The sequence below is a fragment of the Anthonomus grandis genome, chromosome 8 (genome assembly GCF_022605725.1).
Source record: "Anthonomus grandis grandis chromosome 8, icAntGran1.3, whole genome shotgun sequence".
In the NCBI taxonomy this organism is placed as follows: Eukaryota; Metazoa; Arthropoda; class Insecta; order Coleoptera; family Curculionidae; genus Anthonomus; species Anthonomus grandis.
The window spans coordinates 30,745,336-30,765,588 of NC_065553.1; the positions used below are offsets into that span (position 1 = coordinate 30,745,336).

General features: G+C 33.9%; 1 protein-coding gene across 1 annotated transcript in view; it reads right to left on the reverse strand.

Annotated features, from left to right (window-relative positions):
• Positions 1-2,630: 2,630 nt before the first annotated feature.
• Positions 2,631-20,253, reverse strand: part of LOC126739616 (F-box only protein 11) — an 86,339-nt gene continuing 68,716 nt past the window's right edge. The window contains exon 13 of the mRNA XM_050445374.1: positions 2,631-11,787. Coding sequence (XP_050301331.1) covers positions 11,658-11,787 — 130 coding nt within the window. The 3' untranslated portion in view covers positions 2,631-11,657. The remainder of the gene's footprint in view (positions 11,788-20,253) is intronic.

The following is a 20,253-nucleotide window of genomic DNA, read 5'->3' on the forward strand; positions in this document are numbered from 1 at the left end:
TTTATTTTTTTAATTTATTATAAACATATTGCTCAAGAACTTTCAATATAAAACTTGTTTAAATTTATTCTTATCCTAATTACTATAATTAAACCCTCTCAATTTAATAATAATAATAATAATAATAATAATAATAATAATAATAATAAAACTTGACTTAAAATTGAAATCGCTACTAATAAACAATCAATTTTTTTTTAATTAATCAAGAAGTATTGAAATAAACCTGACATATACAAGAACAGGATAATTTATAATGCAGATTAAAAGTATATTAACATATAATTGTCATACAATAAAGAACCCCTAACAGCATAATAAGACAGTGACCTGCATAAGGCATAATAAATATATTATTAGAAGGACATACCCCGAAAATCCTGAATCCAAGTAAAAAGAGGGAAAACACATCACTTGTCACTAACGGAAATCATGTTAGCACTAATGAGCCCCTGAAAGTCTTCCTCTGAACTCACTTGATGTTTCACACCATTACCCATGACATAAATTTTGCCCCGGGATGTCCAACAGGAATTCTTAAAATGGCTTTTTACAACCTTAAACAATTTTCCTACCGCAGGATTAAGGACTTCGGTAATTAAAAGTTTATGTCCCTTAAGATGTTTTTTATTGTAAAAAATATCGTCGCGGAGCCACCGTTGGCAAAACGAAGCTATAATTGGCATGGGTTTGGTATATATCAACGCCGGTGTTTGAGTTTATTTTTCGCCTAGACAATTTAAAAAATTTATGTCGCTTTTTGTAATTTTGATGCCAATATTAGTGTTAACTATTTTAATAACTGTTGTATACAAATCTTGTTGTTCATGTATGCCATATATAAGTAAATTATTTTGATTTGTTGATATGGCCGCCTTGTCTGCTTCCACCTTTAGTTGAGCTATCTCTGATCTTAGGTCCTGTAGACTACTAATGGTAGATTTTTCAAACTCCAAAAATTTTTTCTTTAAGGTTGCACTTATATCTATATCATCAGATGGCTCTGTAGATGTCGATTTAGCCTTATTTTTCGAACCAAGATCCTTTTTAAAAATTTTAAGTTGACTGTCAAACCACAGTATACTATAACAACTTGTTATAGTATACTGTGGTCAAACTTTACCGCCATTTCTTCTAACCTATCGTTCAGCTTCTGAATATCCATTGAGTTTTTGTAGGAAGTTTCTTCGTTTTTTGATTTAACCATAATTTGTTGTTCTAACTGACACTTGCACAATAGGTTACTATAACTTTTGGGAACTATTCACTAATTTAAACACCAAAATTTTGGAAAAAACTAAGAGACCAAACGATCTTGCTATTCACTCAGCAGCGCCATCTCGATGTCTCTCTATAAAATGTTTCATCAAGTTCATGGGTAGATTATATTCGGCTAAAAAACCTGCTGTACGTATAAAACCTTTCGCCCTCCTGCTCCAAGCTTATTTTACTCCCACTCTCAGCAAACATATCAGCAATATTCTGCTGCTTTCTATTGCTAGTTTCAGCTTCCTCGACTGCTTTTTTATGTTTACCGGATTCTAAGTGTTTAGAAAGTTGCACTTTTCCTGCGGCTATAATTATGTCGCATCTACATATTTTACACCTAAAACAAAATTATTTTTGGTTTCATAGATATATTTTGTATAAAAAGCCACCTAACTGAATAAATATATGTACCTAACGACATAATGTTAGTCAACACTTACCAGGCATACTTAGGTCCTTTCTTATTGGGTTTAACCCAGTAAAATCCAGGTGATTTTTTTTGTTAAACTGCTGTTTGTAAATCTTTTTTTCCTTATCGGCACTAGGATCAGGCAAGCTTTGAGAAGTGTCACTATCACTGCTAGTATCACTTACAACCATTTTTTTAAGTTTATTTCAATTAAGAGAATATAAAACGAGTCAAAAATAAAATCCAGTCTACGTATAAACGGCGAAATAAATCACACAAAGATGTTTAGGTGCACTCGGGGAATCCCTGTTCTGCCGCACTCAACCATGCCAACTTTGCAGATGCGAGGTTGCATTTTATGATTATTGCATGATCCAACGATGCCAAATTGACAAATATTGGGATACATTTTTGTTTGTTAATGATTTTTTTTTGTTTATGGATTTCTTGCTATATTTTCAATAGCAAGAAAGAAAACCATAAACAAAAATATAAATCTTAAAAGAGTTTTTTTGGCATGGCAAAAAAAGCTAAAAAGATTGTGATTGAAAACATGAGATTTGTTTAAAAAACATCTCATGCAAAAACTTGAGACCTGGCATCACTGTGTTCTCCATTATCCGCTGTTCGCGATTACCCCCCGCTTCCCTATGTTTTAATAATTAATTTAAACCTGCGCTAATAATCAAAGAATCATTCGAAGCACTAGGCAAACATTCTGTGATTTGAGCACATAGAGCGTTAGGCTTAATAATAACTTGAAAATTGTCATTACATGTAGGTTTATATTTACAGTGTTATTGTACAAAATGATTTGAGTTTTTTCGGATTTAAGCGTCTTTTGTCAAACCTGATCGACAATCAAAACATAAATGGCAATACTATTTTTGCCGAGAAACTCGCTAGATTGATTATATAAATTGTCGTTATAATTTGAATGAAACAAAACAAATGATATTTTAAACCATATATATTTTTTATATAATGTACACAGTACAATACAAGTGCTATCTATCTACTTATAGGTCCGATCAGTAGATCTGAAAAGCCCGATAATAATCAACTTATCCTACTAGGTTTAAACCTAACGCGATAATTGGTATGTTATGTTTAAACTTAAAAAAAATATTTTACAGTTTCAGTTTTTCATATTTTCACACTCCGCGACAAGACGTGTCAGTCAAATGAAAAAAAAAACAAAAAATTTTCTTCACTTCGACGAAAGGAGCAACCCGATATATATTACAAGTCTATCAAAATCGTTGCACACATTTGATTTTTATTTCATTTTTTTTTATAAATTAAATTCAAAAAGGCAAGAAAAATAACATTCTTCATTTCAAACTACAGCGATGCGCAGGATTTCAACCCAAGCATCACCACATTTCAGTAAAAAATAACAAAACTTGGCGTTTAGTTTTCAGTAGTTCTATGGCACTATTATGAATCAGTGTCAAGTTAAGAAATTAGTAAGCTGCATTCTGTTAAAAAAATGTATATACATGGTTCCCCAGAACTAATACACTTTAGAGGAAAATAAAATAAGATGCATAAGATAAGCATTTTTCAGAAAATTTATTACACTTAAAAGCAATGCAAATTAGTTGAAGAAGTAAAGGTAACTAAAGGTATTTCGGCCATCCTCCACTAAATTTATTTAAAAAATATGAATCCGACATGTTTTGGACAAATAACATGTCCATCATCAGGGAAAACAAATTAAGGGGTTCTGTCAATACATCTTATAGATCTAGTGCCTTAGATAAGATTAAAAGATTAAATCGATTAAAAATAGTATAAACATGAGAATTGGACCAAACATGGATTTACAAAAATGGTAAACTACATAATTACAACAATAGGTTAATAATAATACAGCAAGAACTCTCTAGAGTTCTCGTTTACAAAACAATAGCTGCATTATTATTAACCTGTTGTCGTAATTATGTAGTTTAAACTTTGTAAATCCATTTTTGGTCCATTCTGATGTCATCTTAGTATCGTCACCTGTCTGCCAAAACCACGAATGTCAAATTTTCTCGATTTCTCCTTTTCCATACCAAATAATTCAAAATGAAAATTATTTTAATGTGCTGAAATCACGAATGTGCTTGCATAATAAATAACCCGGCAACACAGCATCATAGTTTCGCTAATGTGCGAACGTGACACATTCGAGATTTTGGCGTTTCCGGTCCTTTCGATTTTCAACATTCGCGATGTAAGGCTATTTATATTAAACATGTTGAGGTTAAGTTTTGTTTGTATAGCAACACAAGTAGTGAATGACGTATTTATTTGTGGCAAATAGAACTATAACCGTGATTTATTTGTTTAAAACTGTAAACAACAGTTTTAATTTTAAGTGTATTATTTGTTGTTAAGTGCTTGCTTAAGTAGTAGAATTAAAAGAATATTACAAATGGTAAAACATATTATTACGGCAGATAAAGGTAAATTTTTTTAGGTAATTCTGCAGTTTTTGTCAAAACTAACGAAAAATGGTCGGGTTTTTTGCAAAATGGGTAGATCGATATATATTTCTCACTAAGAGTGGCGGAAAGCCAAATTTTATCACGAAGAGGGTGTTATCACGCACTAAATCACTCACTATAGGACGCGATTAATCATTAGAATAACCTTGTATACCATTAGTTTTGTCAACAAATAGGTGACAACTAAGGTGAGGTTAGGTGTGGTGTTGCCAGTTTTGTTGTCGACTGCGTTTTGTCACTCTGCAGCTGAAGCCTTGTCTCCAGTCTGGCTGACTCATGAGTGCTTTCTTTAAAGTGGAGAATTCACGCTGTATTTTTTTAATCATTCATTATTATAACATATAAAAAATTATGATACACTAGTTTCATTACATATCCCTTAAAATGTCAATTACGTGTAATAAACACAAATTTTTTTGAATTGAAAATTTATTTTTAGAAGTACATCATTTTTAATTTTTTTTTTTTTAAGTTCTATCAAAATTCACATGTTCGCCGCGAATTATATCGTATCATTCCGCCACTTTTATTTATTTTTTGGTAAAATTAGGCCATTTAAAAAAATTTTAAAAATACGCAAAATTTGATGAGCGGTGCTTGAGCAATTTAAGATCCAACCCAACCCAACCCAACCCATCCCCTCCCATTCCATCAACGGGGAGCGTAAGCTTGCCATTTTTTATGAAAGCTTTGAATATAACAGATGCTTTTATTAGGTGTTCATTAGATAAACAAACTTTATCGGGATTTTTCGAGCCAGATTGACGTGACCAAATTAAGTGATGAAGAAGTTCTTTTCATAAAAAATCACATAAATTCATTCCCATCTGTCGAAGCGCATTATTGTAGAAAAAAATCATAAAACGGTATTTGGATTTCCAACTTATATCTCCATAAGTTACAGGAAATACAGGGAAAAGAGCTGCTCGGAAAATAGGAAACCAGCTTCCATAGTAAAATATAGGCGTATATTTCAAAAATATAATCTGGGATTTTTAAGGCTGAAGAAAGATAATTGTCAAAAATGGCTTGCATACCAAGAATATACACTTGAAGAGAAAGCCGAGCAATAAATATTGCATCCAACAGCAATTGAAAAAAAAGGAGGATGCTAAAAAATGTAGAGATAGAGACAAACATGCAGCACAGGAAAATGAGGATGTTTTAGCATTTAATTTTGACCTGAAGTCAGTATTAAGCACTCCCAAAGGTCCTGCTGGCCAAATATTTTACCTTAGAAAACTGGCTGTTCATAATTTAACCATCTATAATCTGGATAATCAAGATGTTTCTTGCTATTTATGGGACGAGACTCGAGGAAATCGTGGGGCCAATGAGATCTCCACCTGTATATTTAGCTGTATTGTGAGTCATCCTACAATTACCAGTGATGTCCGATGGATGTGGAGTTCAACAAGAAAAAATTAATTTTTGCTGCAATGTGTTAGTATACTGTATTAAAACTTCAAACGCTAGATCATACATTTTTTGAGACAGGACACTGGGAGATGGAATGTGATTCAATCCATGCTAAAATTGAAAAAAAATCAAAATTTGTACCTGTTTATGTGCCTGCACAGCTTATAACAGTCAAGGCTCTCTTCCAAGGCCCTTTAATGTAATAAAGTTATTTTAAGTCATATTCCCTTTTGAAAACAAAGTTAAAACTTTCTTGGCGAAGTGCCCACTGGCTTCATTATGAGAAAAAAGAGCCTCAGAAAATTTTCTATATTACCAAGGTAATTTGCCAATTACAAAATTAAAACATGCGGAAAAAATGTGCAAAGACGGCACCCTTTCTGCTATTTATCATCCCTTTTATAGAAGCTTAAAAAGACTGAGGTTTGTCGATTGATTTGCCAAATTATTAAAGGCCTTTGATTGTGGCAACAATGTGCAACTATCGGAAAGTTGAAAAAAAACTGCTCTGTCTTATAATACGAATAGATACTTATCGCATGAAACAGACTAATGTCTGATTCGTAGAATAATTGCCTTTTAAGACAAAAGTGTGGACTGCGTTATTTGGTTCCCAGCTCACTTAATGATTGATACAGTTTAAATAGAGCTTATAACTAATCGAAGTCGTTTGGGATTTTCAAATGCTTTGACCGTTTATTGCTTAGTGAGGAACCACTCAGGATATCTAATGGGAAAAACTACGAGGGCTGTTCAATAGAGACTCGGACTCTCGCCACGAGCAGCTGTGTAATACAGGTGGCGCGATCTCGTGGCCATGGCATGAAACAATATACTAATACCTATTTACAGTACAAATTTGGTAGCGATCTGATCATTAGTGCTCAAGTAGTGACATTGCGAAGAAGAGGTATATGAAAGTCGCCTCTAATATTTACAATGTCTGGATATCGAGAACAACGTTACGCGATTAAATTTTTGGTGAAATCGAACAAAAAACCACTCGAAACATAACGTGAGTTAAAGAATGTGTACAGTGAAGCTTGCATGAAAAAATTCACGTGTTTACAGTGGCACGCTGCCTTCCGAAAAGGTAGAGAGAGCTGTGAACTGGAAGGCGGTCCAGGAGCGCCTGTTACTGCGCTTCGTGAAGAAACGATAAACACAGCTGGCTGTCTAAACGCTACCGATTTAGCACCGAACGACTTTTTTCTTTATCCCACTGCAAAAAAGGACCTGAAAGGAAGGCGTTTTCCCTCCGGAGATGCTGCTGTTAAAGCTTTAGAGGCGATTTTTAAGCGCATGACTAAGAAGAGCTTCAAGGACCAGTTTTTGGAGTGGCAGCGGCGCTGGATTAAATGTATCGCCTTGAATGGTGACTACTTTGAACGTGAGAGAAGCGTTGATGTATAATTCTTTGTAATAAAATTTTCATAGCCCGAGTCTGAGTCTTTATTGAATAGCCCTCGTATTTCGCAGTAGTAAAATTCAAATTATCTTTTTTTAACGTTTCAGCGTTTCTCGATGGAAAATTTGATTCGATGAAGAGTTGTGGGATCTCATCTTTAACGCAACTTATGCATACGGGCCAGATTTTTGAAACAAGTGCATTTAGGTTTAAATGTAGCTGATATGCAAAGAAGGTATACGCCTTTTCTATAGAATGATTATGATTTACTTGTTTCATCCAATGGAAGTGCAAAAAAGAGAGTAAGGGTAATGACTGACTGTAATAGGCATGCTCTCTATATCCTTCTACAACTAAAACTTCCAGATAATTTCCAACATTCGGAACCCAACTTTGGTGAGGAGTCTGACGATGAGTAAAAAGAGCATAGTTTTTTTATTATATTATTGTATAAGCAAAAAATAAATTATTTTTTCATATCACGAATTAGTTTTTTTTTAGAAAATATTTTTCATAAATTTATATTTTAAGCATTAGAAGTTAAAATTATATATTGATATACTAAGCTTTTAACAAAATTTTCCAATGAAAACCAATATAAATAAAAATATGAATGTCCTATTGCTCTTTAAATGGTTCCTGTAAAATATTTAATAAAATTACATTCATGGGTTTGGCATACAGGTGACGATATGCTATTTTTATTCATTTTTAGTCGTTTTAATCTTTTAACCTTGTCTGAGGCACTAGATCTATAAGATGTATTGACAGAACCCCTTAACCCTTTCGCTCACTGTGTACACATTTGTGTACATGAATTTATCATCATCCTTATATAAATTCAGAAAGGAATTTATTGTTTTGCTCATAGAGTCAACATTTGTGTACATTAGGATCTTACATGTAGTATAGATGCCGCCCTCTAGGGGCTTTCAATAAAAGTTTGTTACTGTAATTTTAACAGCTGGCGAGCAATATTTGAGTAACGCGTGCAAGGTTATCTGGTAGATTATTGTGGTGTTTTTTTTGTGGTGAAAATAGTAAAAAAAAATAAAAACAAATTAATAAAAGGTGGTATTGTGAGTGCTAACAGTGATCAGTTTTTTTCGCGGAAGTACTTTTTTTTTCCTTTGAAGACACGTACACATTTGTGTATACTGTGAATCAGAGAAGTAAAATTACAAGGTAAATTTAATCGTATTTTTTTTCTTTTTTATATTAGTAAATAGTTAAATATTATAGAATCCTCGTTTATAATGAGCCGAAATCGCCCGCTAACAGATAAAGAACTATTAGATTTAATAGAAGCCGGATTATCAGACATTGAAGGACTCAGTGACGGCAAATTCAATGAAGATGATGGCTTTGATTTTGATCCTAAAGGTATATTACTTGGAACTAGTATATTATATAATGTGCGTAGCATATATACTTTTTATCTTGTAGAATTAGCTGAGTGATGAGGAAGAAGAGGCTGAACCTGTTCCCAGCACACCTGTAACTCAACAACGTGAAGAGACTGAGCAGCTAGAACAAGCAGAACCTAAACCTGTTCCCAACATAATGGCAAAAACTCTACAAAAGTCGAAGAAATCCAATATAGAAGACTATTAGGAAAAGAATGGTCTTTCAAAGAAAAAGGATATATTCTGGCGAAAAAATGTGCAGTATATCACTCCACCGATAGAGTGGCACATTAGAGAAGAACCAGTAGTTCAGCTAGAAAACCCAGCGTTTTTTTTCTGTAATTATTTTGCAGATATTTTCCAACCCATGATGGAATATACAAATCTTTACGCTATTCAGCAACAAACCCGCTTTGTTCCTACGACGGTTGAAGAACTAAAAACTTTTGTAGGAATACATATCATCATGGGTAATCTACATTACCCAAGAATTAAGTTATACTGGGGCCATAAATGACAAGTTCCACTCATTTCCAATAATATGACTGTTAACAGGTTTTATAAATTGCGACAACATATTCACTTCGTGAATATTCACGAAAAACCGGAGAACAGATTTTGGAAGGTGCGTCCATTATATGATGCAATTAGGAGAAGATGCCTTTCCCTTCCATTGGAATCAAAATTGTGTGTGGACGAGCAAATGGTGCCGTTCAAAGGCAGTTGAACGACAAGCAATACGTCAAAAACAAACCCAAACCATGGGGAATTAAGATTTTTGCGCTATGTGGCAGCAGTGGCATCTTGTATGATTTTATAATATATCAAGGATCTACTACTGAAATTGACCCACAGGAACTTGATGTATTTGGTTCGGGTGCTGCAGTGGTACTAAAATTATCTGAACGAATCTCACACCCTAGGGTACAGTTATATTTTGACAACTATTTTTCAAATTATAACTTACTTCAGTACCTTAGAAATAGGCAAATATATACAACGTGGACAGCAAGAGCTGAAAGATTTAAAAATCCGCCATTTTCGTCCGATAAGGATATGATAATAAAAGGTCGAGGTTGTTCCGAAGAAATTATTAGCGGGGATGGGGAAGTCATAATGACAAAATGGTACGACAACCGGTCAGTTGTAATGACATCAAATTATATGGGAGTTGGTGATAAAGACCAGTGCCGGCGATGAGATAAAAAAGGGAAGGACTATATTTACGTTTCAAGACCACAAGTAATAAATACAAACTACAACTCTAACATGGGAGGTGTTGACAAGATGGATTTCCTTATTACCTTGTATCGGACATTTATAAGGTCTAAAAAGTGGACTCTGAGAATGTTTGCTCATGCCATAGATATGGCATGCGTAAACGGCTGGTTGGAATATAAAGAAAAAGCTACTAACTTGGGTGTGGCTAAGAATGATGTCCTAGATTTGCTTCACTTTAGGGCATATGTTGCTAAGGTTTTAATCTTGGCAGGAAAAACATCTACTAGGAAGAGGGGGGCGACCAGCAGCTGACCAGCAGCAATCCGGGCCCTTCAACGTTAAAAGTAAGGCTAGAAATTAGACCGGTGGCCGAAGTTCGTTTGGACAGACTAGACCATTTGCCATCCATTGATGAAAAAGACTTTGCTTCTAGGTGTAAAGTACCAGGCTGTAAAGGACGGTAAAGAATTTTATGCCAAAAATCTAACGTTCACCTGTGCCTTACAAAAAAAAGCAACTGTTTTGCAATATATCATACAAAGTATTTTTTTGTTTTAATTTATCTTCTATACCATTGACCACCAATGTACACAAATGTGTACATAAAAATAAAAACAAACAAAAAAATAAAAAAACTGTTTACATCAAAAATTTTCGAAAAAATTAAAGAGTTGATTTACAAAAAATCAAATGTTAATTTTAAAAAATGAAAATTCATGAGCGTAAGGGTTAATTTGTTATCCCTGATCTGTTATCTGATGATGGACAAGTTATATGTCCGAAACATGTCGGATTAACATGTTTTAAATAAATTTAGTGGAGGATGACCGAAATATCTTTATTTACCCAACAATGCAAATTAGTTTATAAGAATAGAGAAAAACCCCTTTTGACAAATTGCCAGGTTCCACTAGCAATTTAGAAGCAGAATGACTAAGATGAAGAGTTTAAGTTGAATACACTAGTTTCATGTAGGAAATAGGTCTTTTATGTGAGATGTTTAACCTTAATACATTAAAAATTGAATACATTAATAAGTGTTACAGTAGTGAATGAAATTAGAACCCTCCATGTAGGTAATCTTGCTTCCAGTTATTCTATTAGTTCTGGGATACTCTGTATATTGGCACTATTAACCTACGGCATTCACTAGTCACAATCACACAACAAAAAAATTAACTCACAATTATGTTGGAGAAAAAACTCTGGTTTAAATACTGGCTAGTTTCATTTTTTTTTTAGTATAAGTGTATTTACAGGCAATTTATTCATTGATAATTTCGGTTCTAAACCCACCACGTACGTATATCACACACGAAAAACTCCAAAATTAAAGCTACTTCAACTGAAATATGATTAATATAATAAATAAGAAAAAATTAGATAATAACAACTATGTATAAGCAAAGAGAGGATATAATAAACTTAAACAAGTCTAACAATTAATTAATTAGTTTTGTACAAGGTAGTGCTTAAAAAACTAGAGTAAAAAAAATAATATTTAGTTTAAATCAACTGCTGCTTATAATCCGAGTCTGTAAAATGTTAGTATATAACATGTTTAAAAAATTAATTTTGAACAAAGAAACACCTAAACTTTACATAAGGATTTTTGTAAGCACCCTATATAAGATTGATAGACCATTAATTTTTTTTTCTATTTCACAAAGGAACCCAAGGTCCTAAAGGCTCATATAACTTTTTAGGCATTCATTTAAAATCTACATTAATCATATCACAACATCCTCCATTTTACTTAAGAGCCACACATACAAACCAATTCCGAAACAGCAGTATTAAACTTGTTGAGCCACCTCTTGTATATTTTTATAACATGGTACAAAAAAAATTCACAAACCACCGGAGATTCTATCCACATTATTTTATAGGCAGTCCTTTGCTGCAGTGTCACTTACATAAGACAAATTTACAGAGTTTGTCTAAAACTGTCAGAATTTGAATTAAATAGGAAATCACTAAAGCACTAGTGTCACAATAAATATCACTTAACCGATGGGGTGGAGGGCCCCCTAGTTCACCATTAGCGTGTGGGACTCCATGGGAGCCGCCGAATCGTACAGCGTGTCCGTGTCTTGGGTCGGTTCACCTTGTAGTTGGCATTGGTTCGTCAGAGTACCTGCCCCGCAATCACAGAAAAATCTAAAAAAGAATAAATCACATCAAACATTTATACAGTGATTCATTAAGAATGAGCAATCTCTGAACTGGAGATACTACACACCAAGTTATGGCGATTGAGCTTAACATCTCCTATACAAATGTTGCAGGTTTACGATATACAGGGTATTTAAAGTTGGAATTTTAATTTGAAATTTCTTAACCCTAGAACGCACGCGCTTGGGTAAAATATACCCATGCCTTGTTCTTTGGTCCGTATCTTTGTGAAACGCGCGAATATCCGCCCTCACCTATAGTACCTTCCTAAAATAGATTATTCGTCAGTTTCGTTTCGGTGACCATCGCTGCCGGATGCTTAAAATTTTTTTGTCTGCTATTGTTTTTGGCTGGGTAAAATTTACCCATAGCGCGAGCGGTTACGTTCCAGTTTTTAAGTGTTTTGTTACAAACAGGTAAGTGTTATTTTTTATTATTTAGGTGATGTCTACATTGACATATTTTTTGCAGGCATAATATTATTCTAACAAATGGATAAAAAAAACTAAAGATCAGTTGCTAAAATGGTACGACGAGTTAGAAAGTGACCAAGGCGAAGATATTCTAGGAGGTCAGGAAACAGATGAAGAAGATGATCTACACATTAGTGATCACGACTCGGCTTCAGAGGATCCTTTTGAAGAAAATGAAGCAATAATGAACATACCTGATGATATTCCCCTTTCCAATTTTGTGCGGAACTATGTCGGACGTGACGGAACTAAATGGAATAAAGATCGACCAAGTCAAAATGTGCGGACGCCTAAACACAATAAGGTAACTGATCGATACAAACCAGGAGTACGTCCTGGAGCGAAGCATGCAAAGACGCCCCTAGAATCTCTTAGTCTTTTTTTATCTAATGATTTGCTTCAAAAAATTGTAGACTACTCCAACATTTACATTGATAAAATTAAACGCCAGTACTCACGTGAACGAGATGCTTTGCATACAAATTTACATGAAATAAAAGCCGTTATCGGGCTTTTGTACCTGACTGGAGTTGCTAAGTCGTCACATGTCAACATATACGATTTATGGGCAACTGGTGGTATGGGTTTGGATATATTTCCTGCTGTGATGTCGATATCTCGATTTAAATTTTTGATGAGATGTCTGCGTTTCGACAATATTTTGGATCGCCAAGAGCGAAAATTAGAAGACAAATTAGCTCCAGTTCGTGACATGTTTGAAGATTTTGTCCAAAAATGTCAAAACATGTACACCGTATCAGAGAATGTAACAACAGACGAAATGTTAGAAGCCTTCCGTGGGCGATGTGGGTTTTGGCAATATATCAAAAATAAACCGGCCCGTTACGGAATAAAAATTTTTGCCATGGTTGATTCAAAAAATTTTTATACATCTAATTTGGAAATATATGCAGGTAAACAGCCTCCGGGACAATACTATCTTGATAATTCGGCATTTGAAGTAGTGAAGAGGTTGGTTTTTCCCATTTCAGGTACAGGACGTAACATGACCATGGATAATTGGTTCACTAGCGTTCCTTTATCCGAAGAGTTAATGAAAAACCATAAACTTACCATGGTAGATACAATAAGGAAAAATAAAAGAGAAATACCAGTTGAATTTTGCTCTAAAAAGAAGAAGTCTGAAATTCCTCGTAATACGTTTGGTTTCAAAAATTATATAACTTTGGTTTCGCATACATCACCAAAAGGAAAATTGGTTTTACTACTCTCGACAATGATGATGCTATAGATCTCGAAACTAAGGAAAAATTAAAACCTGAAATTATTACTTACTACAAGACAAAAGGCGCTGTTGATGTTGTAGATGAAATGAAAGGATCCTACAATGTTTCCCGAAAAACCAATCGTTGGCCACTTGTAATTTTTTTTCAGTGCTAAATATAGCCGCAATAAATGCGCAAGTAATTTTTGCAGAAAATATGCGCAATACTGCGGTAAGAAGAAAGTTTGTAAAGGAGTTGGGGCTTTCTTTTTGTCAAGAACACATGAAAAAGAGATCAACTAACAATCTAACAAAAACAATCACTACGTTGCCAAGAGACTTACTCCAAAAAATAAGGAAATATGCTGGAATTGAAACCATCGATATCGTTCAAATAGCAACTGGTATCAGAGGAAGATGTGCCATCTGTACCAACAAAAAAGACAGAAAAACTACAATTTGTTGCTACAGTTGCAAAATTTATATTTGTCAAGAGCATCAATAATGTTTTTGTGAAAATTGTGCAAAAAAAAATGTTTCTTAGATTATAAGTTGAAAATTTAACGTATCTATAATTTAACTTTACGCTAATATTAAAGTTTTTTGTGTATTTAGTTTGTTCTATTTACTTGTATTCCCTGAAGGTTTAATAAATATTTGAAAAACCTCTTTGTTTAAATATGGGTAAATTTTACCCAACGCGAGCGTTTGCATCTGAAAACTAGCGCGACCTCTGTAGGGTTCATAATTTTGTGATTTTAAGCAGTATCATCTTGAAAATTGGCGAATTTACGTATTTTGACATGAAAATTACGAATATTGTGGTGAATTCAGCATTATTTATACAGGGCGTTAGTTACACCCTTTATGTTGTTACAACATATCTTTTTTGCCTAACCAGTTATGGCTAAAACGACTAGAAAATCTAAAAGATCTTTTAAGGTCTTTGCATTTTAAACATTCAGCGTAAATAATCCTAAGCCACTGTTTTTACATTTAATTTTTTTCAAGTAGGCTTGTGTCAGCACTTATGAGTTTTTTGTGCAAAGAAATTAGATGACAATTTTACTGTCACTAAGTGATATTTTGAATTTAGAATACAGGTGCAACGGTGGATTACGCAATTTTTTCAGAATGTCATGCGGCGAATTTGAGTTTCTTTTAAATATAATTGGACCTAAAATTACCACACAGGATACCAATTACAGGAGAGCAATTCCCGCAAAGGAAAAGTTAGCGTTGACACTCAGATTTTTCGCGACGGGCGATTCATATCATTCGCTTATGTATCTTTTCAAAATATCGAAACAGTCAATCCCAAAATTTATTCCAGATGTGTGCACTGCCCTTATAGAATCTCTAACTGAATATGTTAAGGTAAATTATTAAATGATAAATTAAAAAATATTTTTGATGTATAATAACAAAAAAACAGGACTGTACAAAAATCGTGATTAATTTCGTATTTCAGATGTCTGCAAACGGGATGAAAATGGGACATTCTCTAAATCTAATAACAAAAATAAAAATAGAGCATATTGACATAATTTCTTTTTTATTTTAGATGCCCAGAAGTGAGCAGGAATGAAAATTAGTCGCAAGAGATTATGACTCTAAATGGAATTTCCCTGATTGCTGTGGTGCAATGGATGGCAAGCATGTCACTCTTCAAGCGCCAGTAAATAGTGGGAGCGAATTCTTTAACTATAAGGGATATTTTAGTTTAGTGCTTTTTGCTGTGGCAGGTGCTAATTTTAATTTTATGCTGATGTGGGATGTCAGGGTCGCATATCAGACGGTGGCGTATCAATAGGTACTTCGTTTTATAAGATGCTTCGAGATAAAAAAATTGCATATTCCTGCAGAATGTTGCTTGCCTGGAAGAAATAAAAGTAGCCCTTCGTTTTCGTAGGCGATGATGCTTTGCCGCTCATGGAAAATTTATTAAAGCCCTATCCGGGAATTCAAGAAAAAGGATCACAAAAACGTATTTAGAATTCTACAAAATCCAATATTATTGGAACCCGAAACAGCAAAAAAGGTTATTTTGGCGATTATTTACCTACACAATTTCCTGAGAAGAAGCCCGTCAAAAAATATTTACAATCCTGTAGGAAGCTTAGACACAGAATGCTCAGATACTGGAACCATTACTCCAGGAGTTTGGAGGAATTACCTAACAAATAATGTATTAAGTGATTTTCCTAAAACGCCACGGAAAACGTCTATGAGTGCACAGCAAGTAAGAGATGAATTTTGTGAATATTTTTCTACGGATAGGGGTGCACTACCTTGGCAAAACCAAATAGTTTGAAATTGGTTCTTGTTTTGTTAATTTTGTTTAAAACTTTGTTTAGCTTAATATTTTCAGATATATAATGTATTTGTATTTTTACCCTTTAAGCGAACATTTTTGCATTTGCATAATTAAAACTTTAAGCAATAAATCTAATTGTATAAATAAAACAATAAAATAATGATGGATTTTGTCGGGGGCTCTAAGTCCTTTCCCAACTAGATTAAAAAATTATATGTATTTTCAAAGGGACTGATTCTGTTTTTATTTTAATTTATCCGATGATTTAAAGGATGAATAAAGGATTTATATTTTTAGAGAGAGATTCTTTCACAAAAAGTGGAGATTTAGAGGCATACTTGTGCCAATTTAGCGGGTGAACAATGAGAGCGCGCGTTACTTGCCCTATTAAAATCTTGACGGCCACTCACTGCCCGAATTGACGAGACATACCCAATCTTATTTTCGGTGTTTTTTTCCAAGACTTGCCGATCAAGTGGTGGAGCGGCCTCGAAACCGACCAATAGGATTAAACGTATGTCGTTTGTGAAGATCCACGGGGCCATAAATATTAAATTCTAAGTATTATAATTTAGAGAAAACGAGTAGTAATTTGTACAGGGTGAGAGAATTTGAACAGATTTTATTTAAAGCAAAATATTTTTCATAATTTTTAAAAAGCTATAGTCCATTTCTTAATCCGTAGGAGCACACGAAAGGGTCAATAGCCATAAAACGGTCGTAAACCATTGGCGTCACACTTTTCAAGTACATTAAAAACTGAATGTTTTCATTTGTTGGGTTTATTTAATAGTGCAAGAAATAGGCCAATTTTAGCCATAAATTCTTTGAATTACTTAAGTACCTAATGAACAAGTTCTTTTTAACCCTTATAAGTAGATATTGTCTAGGTAGGTAAATATGGAGGTATAAGTATTATAGGTACCTAAATTGTGCAATCTTAAATGCAAACAGGTATTTTATGGTATATGTCTAACCGCCAGGGGCGGCTAGTGCATAAGAGCTGCAGAGCTGCAGAACCCCCAACATTTTCATACAGATTAACTATTTTTGAAATTATTTAATATTTTTCTAAGTAAAATAAAATTAAAACCCAACAAAATAATAAAACAGTATATTTTCGGCCGAGAACGCCATATAGTAGGTCTCAATGCCTTCAATCCGCGCTCCAACGCGCCCCGAACGAACACCTGATTTTTTCAGTCGGCCAAGTAAAAACTATTGGCGTGCCAATCACTACAGTTACAATGCCATTAACGCAACCTAGCTGGACCACATTCGAGTTCTGTGCTCCGCGTTGAGCCCTTTTCCTCGCCCCGCACCGCACTTCGCCATAAGTTTAGATAGCGAATTTTAAGTCGGAACGGAGCTGCAAACAGTTACAGTAATTCTGCTGACTGTTGACGGTTTTGCATTTAGTTGTTGGTTGTTTTTTTTACGTTGTGTGTTGTGCTGTGTCAGCTGATCTCTATACTCTAAAAATGAATGTGGTGTATAATTTGATTAATATAAAACAATTCTCCCAATTTACGTACGAAGAAAAAATAAAACTAAAAGAGGAAGAGCGGCCGTTGCCCGATATTTTAATAGAAAAGTGTGGTTCAAGCCGTGGAAAATCATATAAAAGAATGTTTACTCCAAATATTTATGCTAGAAATAACTGGATATGCGGATGTAATAAAAAAAATGCTCTTTTTTGTTTTCCGTGTCTTTTATTTGGTGGGGACAAATCTTGGACTGTAGTTGGTGTAACTGACCTGGTGCATCTAAGTGAAAAAATTAAACGCCACGAATCATCGAGAAATCATTTAAACAATGTAATGAATCTAGGTTTGTTGTGTAGTGTTAATATTCGTGAAAAGTTGGACAGTGCCTATTGGACAAATATTCGATTATATAACGAGAACGTAACAAAAAACAGGTATGTGTTATCTAAAATTATTGACTGCATAAAATTTTGTGGATTATTCGAGCTTGCGCTTAGGGGCCACGATGAAACTTTGACATCGGAAAACCCAGGTATTTTTCGTGGTCTGATAGATTTTACAGCGGAACTTGATAAAACAGTGGCGGAATATTTAAAAGACTCGAGTGTATTTAAAGGTATATCAAAAGATATTCAAAATGACATTTTGGATTGTATATTGGAAGTTTGCCAAATTTTAGACGAGATTCGCACAGCTCCATATATTTCCGTTATAGCAGATGAAACAACGGATGTGTCAGCCAAATCTCAAATGGTTGTAATTTTTAGATATATCCAAAATGGGGATCCGGTTGAACGGTTCTGGACTTATTTGGAGATACAAAATTTAAATGCAGAAAGTTTGACTGCTGATATTCGCAGTGTCTTAGACCCGATTTTAGAATATTCTAAGGATAAGTTGATAGCTCAAAGCTACGATGGAGCAGCAGTAATGAGTGGCAGAAATACTGGTGTTCAGGCGCGAATTAAAGATCAGTACAAATTTGCTCATTTTGTACACTGCTATGCGCACCAGTTGAATTTAATAATGTCTAAGGCAGCATCTGAGAGCTCCCAAGTTTGAGTTTTTTTTGGCAATCTTCAGGAAATTCCTTTATTTTTTAAAAATTCGCCGCAGCGCGTAGTTGTGCTAGAATTGTTGGGAAAAGAATTCCCCACGGAGCACCAACACGTTAGAATTTTAATATTAGAACAGTTAACATCGTATTTGAACATCGGGAATCTATGCTTGAATGCATGGAAGAAATAGAAAATTCATTTATTAACTCAATGGCATATACCGCAGCTTCCTCAATAAGAAGAATGTTACAGGATTCAAAGTTTATTTTCTGGCTAACATTTTTTCACCGTATTATGCCACACACCGATATCTTGTACAACTAATTACAAAAACGAAAAATTGATCCTGTAGAAATCAACCACAAAATACAAGTTTTTGAGCAGAGCATTACGACAGTAAGAAGTTCAATTGACGAAATTATTAATGAAGCCAAAGATATTGCATCCTTGCTTGAATGTGAAGTAGGACCTCCTAAAAGAAAAAGAAAATATGACAGTCAATTCGATCACCGTATAGCTGCGTTGGAAGTTTGTGACATATTTATTAATTGCGCTAAGGATAGATTTCATTTTAAAAATCATTTATTAGCAGCTTCATTGCTGTATTCTGACCAGTTCGCTAGCTATATTAATTATTTTCCTGATGAAAAATTAAAAGTAACTTGCGATTCATACCCCAATTTTGATAAGGAGCGTTTAAAAATAGAGCTCTCAGTGATTTACTCCAGACCAGACTGCAGGGAGATACAAGGAGCAATACCTTTTTTAAAATTACTCATAGAAAATAATTTGACCGATTCATTTCCAGAAACTAAAAAGCTCTTGGAAATACTCATAACTATTCCGAACTGAAGCCAAACGTTCTTTCTCCACTTTAAAGCGCATCAAAACATTTTTACGTAGTTCTATGGTGGAAGAACGTCTGGTAGCACTATCGATGCTTTCAATGGAAAAGCAAATCGTCACGCAAACTGTAAACTTCAACGAGATGGTTATAGACAAATTTGCAGCCAAAAAAAATCGAAGAATAAACTTAATCTTCAAAAAATAACTATTATACGTTACGATGTAATTATAAATATAAATTAAAAAAAAATATATATATATATGTATATATTTATTATAATGTATAAGTTTAAAATTGTATATGTGTATGCAGTTAATTTCACATTTAAGTACCGAAATCTAGGTGAACAAGGTCATAAGAGTACGCTCCTGTTTTGTTTAAATTCTAAACAGTCGGGAAAGTACAAGGCAAAATTTTGGTTGGCAAAAGTTCGCAAGTTGCATGTTCTTTTTATGTTTATTTGATATATTTTTGGAAGGTAAAATGTCAAAAAGGGGCTGTTTTCAGACACATATCTGGACTTACTACTAGTTTTTTTTTTAAAAGAATACCTATATAAACACCATTTAATGAAAGCTATAAGGAAAAGTTTAATTTTGTCTAGTTTTAGTTTTAAAAAAACATCTTTGATTTCTCCGCGTTTCTCCCCTTTTTTGCAATCTTTTATAATTTATCGATGAATGTGCAGAACGCATCTCTCACCTAACCACGAGCCGCCACTGCTAACCGCCATTAGTTTTAATTTTATTAAAATCTTATATTATACATATTGTTTCGCCTAGTATATAAAATACCTAAATTAATATCAATGAACGTTCCAGTCAGCATTATTGCATTATTACGCCTGATCTACATTTATTACTAAAACCAAGTCACCCATTGTAAATTAAAAGTGATGAATCGACTATTGTATTTACTATAAATACGCTAGGTGAAATTAATAAAATTAGCATTAACGATCACGGTGTGTCTCATTTAACATCCTGCAAAACCACGCCATCAACAATAAGACAACCCGCAGTACTCGTCACAATGCTGCCAGTG